Source organism: Myotis brandtii, unplaced genomic scaffold (assembly GCF_000412655.1).
Source record: "Myotis brandtii unplaced genomic scaffold, ASM41265v1 scaffold3176, whole genome shotgun sequence".
Lineage (NCBI taxonomy): Eukaryota > Metazoa > Chordata > Mammalia > Chiroptera > Vespertilionidae > Myotis > Myotis brandtii.
The window spans coordinates 13,147-22,672 of NW_005362176.1; the positions used below are offsets into that span (position 1 = coordinate 13,147).

Here is a 9,526-nt window from a genome sequence, read left to right on the forward strand (position 1 = left end):
CACATCCCCAGTAGGGGGTGTGCAGGAGGCAGCGGACCGATATTTCTAACTCTCTATCCCTCTCCTTTCCTCTCTGTAAAAAAATCAATAAAATATATTTTAAAAATGTGTGTGTGTGTGTGTGTGTGTGTATATGTCTGTTTCTTAAGCCACCCAGTCTGCTATCGTCATGAAAGCAGACAATACATTTCATGTGAGAAAAAAAAATTATAATAGTCTTAAAAAATACAATGTAACCACCTCTGCTTGATCCCAACTTGACAGCTTCTTGGGAGTGGCACCAGGAGTCTGATCAGCTGTTTGATCCCAACGGCGTTTTCGTTTTGAGGGAGGCTGGGACGCTGCTGCTCCATTGACGACTTTCAGTTCTCCAGCTTTAGCTTTTTCTGCTAGTTGTTGCCTAATTTCTCTCTGAAAATAATTGAATAATCACTGAGTATCTTTAAAACGTTTTCAACATATTTTCATATCATTAGTACAAACATTTCTATTTAACGTCATGTCATTCTTCACTCACTCTCCTTCCTATGCTAGTGGTAGTCCTGGTCTTATTTTCCCTCTCTTCTCTGTATTTCGTTTCATACAATATCCTTCTGCACAGTAGATGAGCAAGTACAGAATTTATAACAGAGCACCCTACTCTAGACAGTGAAGCAAATCTTCAGCCAATGGTAGAGAACTAAAATGCTTCCATTGAAAAATAGTTTTATTTAAAACTCATATAAACAGCAAATCAGAATATGTAACAAGATAGAAAAGTGGTAAAAAGTGAAAAATTTTAAATTATGATTTTAATTAGGTAAATATTATATATAACATCCCAACAAATGCATTTAATTTCCATCACCCCACTTAATTTAAACAATTATATATTTATAATAAAGTTATGAAGGCTAACTACTGAAACAAAATGAAGCAATTTCTGTAAGCCAGCAGGAATTCTTCAGAATTCTCCAACCATATCCAAACTCAATTTTATGGGAGAATTAGAAGTTTTTCAAGGAATGGTTTAACTACTTGGCTTTTTCCTTACACACTGGCTTCAGGTACACACTATCATCCTCCCCACGGACATAGTCACTAGAAGAAACATATGTATGTATATGGCCAAGGGGCCAGGGACTAGAAAAGGACAGAAAAAATGATTAACATGGGAGGTGGTAGAATTTTGGGTAAGGTTCTGTCTCAACTTTACTTTTATTAATAATACTGAATTACTTGTTCAGCAAATAAAAAGGAAATATAAGTCTCTCAATCTCAGCTTTATTTCTAGTCTTTCACAACCATTAAAATAAAGAGCAGGTTCATACCTCTTCTTTAGTCAAATGCTGCTCGCGCATTACATCCATATACGTTCTAGCATGCATTTTAGGATCAGGGGTCTTCCCTCCTGCAGAAAAGAACAGCAACAGGACAAGAGTACAATAAATAAACGATAATTAGGTTCAACTGATTTATCTTCCCTGCTCTAATATTATGTTATTCCATATCATTTAATTTATTTTTTGATGGAAAACTTTAATAATTATACATCTTACTTTTTATTGAGTTTGCTGATCAATTTAACCTGTTTGAACACAAACATCTACAGCAGTTTAAAACAAATATTTTAATGCATATAAAAGCAAAATGACAGCACAGTTTAGTCTTCAGAAGTGATGGGTTCCTGGGTTGCTAATCCGGAATACGTACACTTTCGTGCCTTTGTCTCCATCAGCAGTTCTGACTTCAAGCAGCAGAATAGAAGCCTAGAAAATTATCTCTTTACCATTAGTAACACTTTGGAAAGATATTTATATTCAAAACATTACCTGTTGCAAGCTGTTAAAATCCTAACTACAAATAACTATAACTAGGTAAGTTCTTCATACAATGTTCTAAAACAGTTATAGTTTAGCAAATCTGATTTTTAAAAATATACCTATAATCTTATTCTCATGTCAGGTTACTAAAAAAGGGCTTCATGCTTGTTAAAGTTTTGTTGACCCAGAAACATTTTTATCTTTAGAAAGTATGATTACAAATGAAAATATATTACTTGAATATATTACTTTCTACCAGTTATTATGATGCACATAGAAGAGAAGTGGCATACAAAGAGATGTGTTAGTCTCTTGGTTCAAGTTTCAGTATTTGCTTTTCAAACTTCAAAATATCTTAAAGAAGCCCAAACAGTATATAACAAGATTCACAGAGGAACACTATGTTTTATAAAATGTGATAATTAGCTATACAGTAGTATAGCATCACAATTTAAGAAAAATAAAATAATAAAATTCTAAGACATTTCCTATGCTGAAGATCATGCCCAATTGGTAGTGTCATTCTTTCTGACACTAGCTCTGATAAGACTTCCTTTGGAATACTTTTTCACCATAATCTAGAGAGGATGTGTTGAACTGCACCCTTAAGAATGCAGACAGGACTGGCATATAGCAGTACTGCTGTAGGAAAGAAATTAAGGACAGTTAGTATGGGCCTGTGAATTCTGACATACATGTTTAAATCAATTACAATTATGCAAGTAAAAAAAGAATATCCCTACTAATTCATGCAGGCTGAAAGTCTAATTTGTAAACCTGCAGCAGAATCTCATTTTAAGAAACAGGCACCTAATTTTGATTTTGAAACTCACCCGAGGAAAGCTTCCATCAGGCTCACTATGCCCCCTGTGCTGACCTGCACACTAAAATTAGCAAAACAGACTCCAACTATTAAAAATATCAAAGCCTTTGTATACATACTTTTGTTTTAATTTTAAGTATGCTTAAAGCAAAGTAGGTGCACTTACTAAACTATATTTAGAGAAATATGAGGGGAGCTCTAATGTGAGAAAGTTTCTCAAAAGTAACAATCCTAAAATCTAGGATTTGGAATGAAAACTTTCAAGAATTTGAAAGTATTTTGACCAGAAAAACACATTTGTTCCAAGTATAGAAAGCGTACCCAAAACAAAAGTAAAAGAAAAACCTTTAACCCTTTGCGTTTCTATGGCATTGGCTCATTATTTTCTTGTCCTTCTACCTGGAAAGAAAACTTGTATTATAAAGATGAAGAATATGGCATCTTTGACTTCAACCAAATCTATACACATCTATAATAAGGGGGATTTTTAAAAAGAAAAGCAAATTCATAAGCATGCCAAAAAAAATCAAAGGGCTAAAGAGAGCTTAATACAAGCAAATTCGTGAATACTAAAGAAAAGTGGGAAAGAATTACCATCTGCAAAAGGATCAAGACGCTCTGGGGAAATTATCATGGTCCGCCTGTGCTTTTTGTATTCATCTTCCCGGTCAGCAATCTTTGGAGGTCGGTGCTCAGCAAATGGATCATACTGTTCCGTTGACTGTGGTATATCATTAAGCAATGCCACAGGGGCATGATATCTTGGCTTCTTCTGACCATGCAAACTTGTAGATGATGAGTAGTCATCGTCATCATCTTCAAGTTCAGTTGCAGCAATTGATGTCACATACCCAGCAAATCTGCTGTCACTTCCACCATATATTTCCTGGTCATAATAACCTGTAGAATCAAGGCCCACTCCTTGAGCTTCATCAAGAGCTGCCTTCTTGCCTTGAATTTCTCGAATCTGTGCTTCGATATCTTCGTGAGTCTTGGCAATCTTCACCATTTTGTCCACTCAAACACACAGGCGGAACTGGAGCTCCCAAGCCCTTCCTCTCACTGCCGCTGCCACGGAGGAAAATAGCTGGGGACTGGCCTCTGGGCATGTGCCTCACGGGAGTGGGTGCCAATTGTTGGGGTCCAGCCCCAGCAGGTCCAGCGGTTCCCAAATTTGTGGACAGAGTCGGCAAAGAAGGAATGACACGGGGGCAGCGTTCAGTTGAGCAGCAGCCTAGCCAGGTTTTCTAGCCAGGTTCTCGCCAGGACCTCCAGCCAGGTTCTGTGTCTTATTGTCTTGTTACATCTGTATTTATACCAGTTGATTTTAATCTTATCAATTTCTATTCCAAAGGTTAGGGGGTTTCTTATCTCCATTCCAGGGAGTCAAGATTATGAAGCTTAAGGGTGATTGTTCTTAGTTAAAGTGATTAACTACCCACTTGGCACTTAGTTAAGGGATTTTATTCCCTCCCTAACTTCAGGGAAAAATCCCTACCTGGGGAAACAACCTTTCTCAGAGAGGTGACCCTGGTTAAAACACATAGCGCCAAGAAGGGGAGCAAACATATTAAGAACAGTATGCCATATACGCCAGGTCCCTTGAAACATATGCTGTGCAGACCTTTCTTCCCTACAGCGACTGTGTCAAGCAGCAAGGATGGACCAGCTTCCGGCACATTCGGTCACCCTGGAAATCCTGCTCTGAGCCCCCTCGCCAGTTGGCTGATTATATATGGACTAGTGGTCCCGGTGCATGGATATGTACACACTGAAAGGAAGTTAAATTTGCAGCAATTCCTGTAGACGCTGTGGATAAAACAGTACCACCATGACCTCTAATATAATGTATTAAAATGTTATAAAGGTATCTTTTTTCCCTACTGCCTGAGCCATCTAAGAAAAAGCATTTGGGTGCCAGACAGGAGGACACAGGAGAAAGATCTTGGAGGGGCTCTACAGACACACACAGCACCTCTATTCAGGCCCTGCCGGCCGGAGCAACCAGGGGCTGCAGACACAAACCAGGAGCCTGGTACCAGCTCTGCCAACAACTCTGCCTGAGCCCCTGAGTTCAACGTTGGGTCCCAGGTTCCCCATCTGCAGATCCTTAATGGCCCCCAGTCTTGCTGGCTGAGGCTGGGGCTACGCAGGCTGGGAGCTGCTTTGCCTGCAGAGATGGGCCTCAGTGGGGCAACATTCCTGGAAGCAGCTGGGCATTGAGGGGGCACAGGGCTCTGGTGCGACCTCTGCAGTGGTAAATGCAGAGACTCTGGAGCCAGAAGGCCTGGGTTCAAGTCTCTTTTTGGTAACACATTTTTATTGATTTCAGAGAAGGGAGAGCGATCAAGAGAGAGAGAGAAACATCAATGATGAGAGATAATCATTGATCGGCTGCCTCCTGCATGCCCCACCATGAAAGGTGGAGCCTGCAACCTGGGCATGAGCCCCACCCAGGAATTGAATGAGGGCCTCCTGGTTCATAGGTCGATGCTCAGCCACTGAGCCACGCCAGCCAGGCTCAAATTTTCACTTTGCCATTTATCACCTGTGTGGCCTAAGTTACTTAGCCTCTCTGTGCCTCAAACCTCCTCATCTGTGAATTGGGGATGATAACAGAACAGTCCCCTTGTAGAGTGGTTGTAAGGATTAAGTGAATAAACATGTGGAAGTCACTTAGAACAGCGCCGGACAATTAGTACATTCCCAGTAAGTGTTTGATGAAAAAAAGGTAATGCTCGGGGGTGAGGCAGGTGGGTTACTGTGGACTCTTCTCTCTCCCTCAGCCTCCACATCTAACCATCGTTACCACCAGAAGGTTCCATTTTCCCACCTCCTCCCCAATCCCTTTGGCACAACCTGACTCAGTTTTCCAATTCTCCCAGGACTAAGCCTCTCCCTGCTTCCCAGGCTCGGGCTGCACTGGCAGAATGAACGGCCCAGCACACAGGCCTGACCCCCCTGGAAGCCCTGCACTGGCTCCAGAGCCCAGGACAAGGCTCCAGCCCCGAGAAGGCCCTGTGTGTGCCCGGCCCCCTCTACCTCCAGCCTCTGCTCCTGCCCACGTTCTCCTCCAGTAACTGAACTGCTTGTCTTTCCCCGAAGCACTGCTCCTCCCCTCCACGCCCCTGCTCACGCCCCGCCTTTCTCTCAGGTCGCTCTTCCCTCTCCACTGGCCAAGCCTCACCTGGGAACTCTTGGCTACTGTCTCCTCCCCCGCCTTCAGGTCGGGCTAAATGGCCCTCTTTGGTGCCTCCATACTACCCATTGCATATCTGTCATTCACCACATGGCGGGCCAATTAATGGCTTATGACGATGTGAATTTGGGCTTCTTGGTCCTTGTTGTTGCCTCAGGGCTGGCACGGTGCCCAGGACTGTTGACTGAGTGAGTGAGTAGATGAATGGACTTGTTTTCACATGATGACCATGTGGCCAATGGGGGCGGGTGCTGTGACTCCTAAAACTCCCCAGGGATCTCTGGACCGCTGAGAAGCCTTAAGTCCCAGAGCAGTGACTCTAATGGTGGCATTCCAGGCATCTAGTCAGAATGGAAACAAGTGGGCTCTGCAGCAGAGATTGCTTTAAGCAGGGTCCTGTCCCGGTCGTCAATGGTTGACAGACCCCTGCTGTGCCAGCACTGTGCCCGGCAGCGGGGATGCGTCCCTGCCCCACCTGAAGGAGCTTACAGTCTAGTCTGCGGTCCAGCAGGCCATCCCCGTGGCCTGGTCCTTGTCCCCAGCACTCTGCCCCTTCACCACTCCCCACCTCCCACTCCTGCCAGAGTTTGGGAGGACCGCAGGGACCAGTGATTTGAGACAAAAAGTCCCAGAGAGGGAAAGGGATTCACCCAAAGTCACGCAGCCGGGCTGTCCCAGCCCAGTGCTCCCATCCATGGCCCCCGGCAGCGGCTACGGAGAACCGTGTGAGCATGGGGAGTCGGTGTGGACACACAGCCCCCTCTCCTTAGAGCCGCCCAGCTCTTGTGCTGTATGGCTGCCTGCCTCCCACAGCTGGATGGGCCCCCGGAGGGTGGAGCAGGAGTTGCGGCCAGGCAGTGGTTTCCAGGAGAAGCCAGAACGAAGTTTAATGGGATCCAGGCCTCCCTCCTCAACCCTTTGGTCAGATGCCTTGTTAGTCCCTCTTCCCACCCACTCTGAGCTGTGCCCCCAGCAGGGGACACACAACCTCAGAGGCCCCCTCACCTAAGTGCTGTCTGCCTGCTGCCACACCGTGGTCCCCAGGGGAGAACTCTGCCTTTGGGAGGGGACATGCTTTGGGCCACTAGGGCCACGGTGAGCGTCACTCCACACTGGACATGTGTGGTCCTCGGAGCAGCTCAGGCAGCCCTGGGAGGTAGGCAGGGGCCTCGCTGCCAAGTTTCACTTGGGATATTAATATTAATCCATAAGAACACTGTCCCAAACCTGACCTCATTTCCTGTTCCCAACACCCTATGGGAATTCAGAAAGACTAGGCAATCGATCCGAAGTCACCCTGGGGTGCTCCGTGTTTCCAGGACCTGGTGAAGGCAAGCAAAGGGATTTTCACTGTCGATGCTTTTCCGGTTGCCACTGGAGCCCGGTTACATTCGTGTGTCAGCATTTGAGCCATAAGATAGCAAATTAATTGTCGGGCTGTTTTAGCAGGGATGCTTGCTGCTGATGCCAGTGCCCTGCCACACGTACCAATTGGAATTCTCTGGGGTGAGTGCTGGTATCGCATCCTCAGGAGTTTATCTTGGGAGCAATGGGTTCTGCTGATTTAATAACCAAACCCTGGGGAAATGTTTAGTCTGATGAAGAGGATGGGTAAGCCCAGCATCTCTGTCTCCAGGCCAGGGCAGAGCTCATTTAAGAGAGCGAGTTAAAGGTGCAAAAGGCACATTTGCTTGTTTCATTGGCCATAGACTTTCCTGGCAATCATTTGTACAGGATAAGGAGCCACTTCAAGGTCACGTGTCTGGGCATGGCTGGCTGAGGACTCAGGGTAGTCTGGATGGCTGGCTTCTTAAGTGAGTTTTCTGACTTCTCTGGGACATCCATCTGCTGATGAATGTGTCTTGTTTAACTGATGTTTCCCGCCCAGCTGCCTGGACCAAGGTGATGACGCAGGTCTTGCCCAGGCATTGTGTCCAGACCCCAGGGGCATGGACCTCTCCCAAGGTCAACAACTGAAGTGAAGTTGGGAGATGGAGCAGGCACTTCTATAGAAAGTGATGAGCATCAGTGCCTACATCCTGGCTTGCACAGGCCCCGGCTGGTTCTCTGGCTGGGCCTATACGCGCCCTGCCACAAGCAGACCCTGGATCCCCAAACCTGACCAGAAGATGCCTGATAGCGTGGCCAGGTCCTTAGAGAGCATTGAGTCTAAACACTCTTTTTCTCATATGAAAACTGAGGCCCACGGTAGCATCCGTATCTCTGGACACTGTGTGACCTGAGGGCTTCCTATCCCTGCCTGGAAACATTGTCCAGCATTGATGTGAGCCACTGTGGTCCTCCAACCAAGTGATGATCCCCTTGAGGCCAGGGCCTGCGCCTTAATCTCAAGGGCTTGCCACAGGACGTGACAGTCAGCAGATGCTCAGAAACTGTTGGAATGAATGAGTGCATGAATGAATGGAGATGGATGAATGAATGGAGTGACTTGCTCAAGGACACATGGTTGCCGGTGGCAGAGCCAGGACACACAGGACCAGCACTGACCCTGTGCTCCTGAGATCCCCATACTAAGGAGTGGAGTGGAGTGGAGTGGAGGGGTTAGGTCTGCAGGTGTCTGGCCCGACTGCTGGAGTTTCAGTCCTGCTTTATTTCCTAGCAGGATGTGGCCATTGGGGCGTGCCCCTCAGCTGCCCTTTAAGGAGGAAGTTGCTGTCCAGTGAGAAGCAGGGCAGTTAGCTGACCACCTCAAGCCCCAGCACGTTCATGGTCAACCCCGGTTCTGGAGCCAAGACCCGCCCCTCCTGTCAGCTTCAGCCAATGTCCAAGCCTGAGGGTTGTGAAGGCCCGGCTGTTTCTGTCAGAGCCGGGGTCCTCAGGCAGCACTCTGTTCCGTCTGTCCGGAGCGTGGGCTCTGGGGGTGCCAGGTGGCCTGAGGTGCTCCAGCCCCTCCCCTCTCCCAGCTCAGGCTGCATTATGCTCAGAGGCTCTCTCTGCCCAACCCACCCCTCTCCCTTTCATCCTATCATGGGCAATCCTTCTCAGGAACCCAAATCACTCCCAGTGTCTACTTCCCAGGGGACCCAACTGACTCAACCTCTATGACCTGGGACCTGGGACAAGTCCAGAAATCTCTCTGGCCTCCATTCCCTCATCTGTAAATTGGGCTGATGGCCACACCTGCCTTGGAGGTAGTCTTAAAGAGTGACTAAATTCACATACAGGGCTAGAACAGTATTTGGCACAGTAAGCACTCCCTACCTGTTAGCCAGTGTTATTGTGGGAGGGCCCTGCTTTGCCATGGATTTCCGCCGCAGGGCACCCCGCATCCAGGTGAGGGAATCACAACAAGATGGGGCCTTGGGATGGATCCACGCACATTGCTGGGTGCACCTGAAATAGAAATACCAACTCTGATCCCGTTTCCTGAGCAGCCACCAGGGCAGCTAACAAAGGACAGAGATGGGCCAGGGCTGAGCAGAGGTTGCCCCACACCTAATTTCCCTCTGACGCTGACATTCTGTGTCAGGAGTCTGGAAACTCTTTCTCAGAAGGTCTAGATGGCCAATATTTTATGTTTGCAGTCATAAGGGCTCTGTTGTAGCTACTCCACTCTGCCACTATGCACAAAAGCACACACTATAGAATAACACTAACTATAAGCACATGTCCTTGGCCCAAGGGACATAGTTTGCTGAGTCCCATATCTATATTAATAAAAAGGTAATATGCTAATTAGAC

General features: G+C 46.6%; 1 protein-coding gene across 9 annotated transcripts; it reads right to left on the reverse strand.

The window, feature by feature from the left end:
• Positions 1-192: 192 nt before the first annotated feature.
• Positions 193-3,680, reverse strand: LOC102245134 (splicing factor 3B subunit 1). 9 transcript variants are annotated; one of them, XR_001362905.1, is made up of 4 exons: positions 3,220-3,309; positions 2,971-3,024; positions 1,311-1,748; positions 193-411 (listed from the first exon to the last, which is right to left on the reverse strand). XR_001362905.1 is itself a non-coding variant. In XM_014543048.1 (4 exons), exons 1-2 carry the CDS (start codon positions 3,632-3,634, stop codon positions 1,729-1,731), a joined length of 435 nt encoding a protein of 144 aa, XP_014398534.1. In that variant the 5' UTR covers positions 3,635-3,680; the 3' UTR covers positions 193-411; positions 1,311-1,390; positions 1,693-1,728. The 9 variants fall into 9 exon arrangements, 3 of the variants coding, with proteins under 3 accessions (XP_014398534.1, XP_005870491.1, XP_014398533.1); XR_001362903.1 differs by having other exon boundaries at positions 1,311-2,444; XR_001362904.1 differs by having other exon boundaries at positions 2,947-3,024.
• Between the last annotated feature and the right edge of the window lie 5,846 nt (positions 3,681-9,526).

What these genes read in the sequence shown, in the direction of transcription:
- LOC102245134 (XM_005870429.2), bottom strand. Translation starts at nt 3,634, where the DNA reads ATGGTGAAGATTGCCAAGACTCACGAAGATATCGAAGCACAGATTCGA. An exon ending in TCTTGATCCTTTTGCAGATG is followed by an intron (nt 1,391 to 3,219) that starts GTAATTCTTTCC and finishes TCTTTTCTGCAG; the next exon opens with GAGGGAAGACCCCTGATCCT. An exon ending in AGCATTTGACTAAAGAAGAG is followed by an intron (nt 412 to 1,310) that starts GTATGAACCTGC and finishes AATTATTTTCAG; the next exon opens with AGAGAAATTAGGCAACAACT.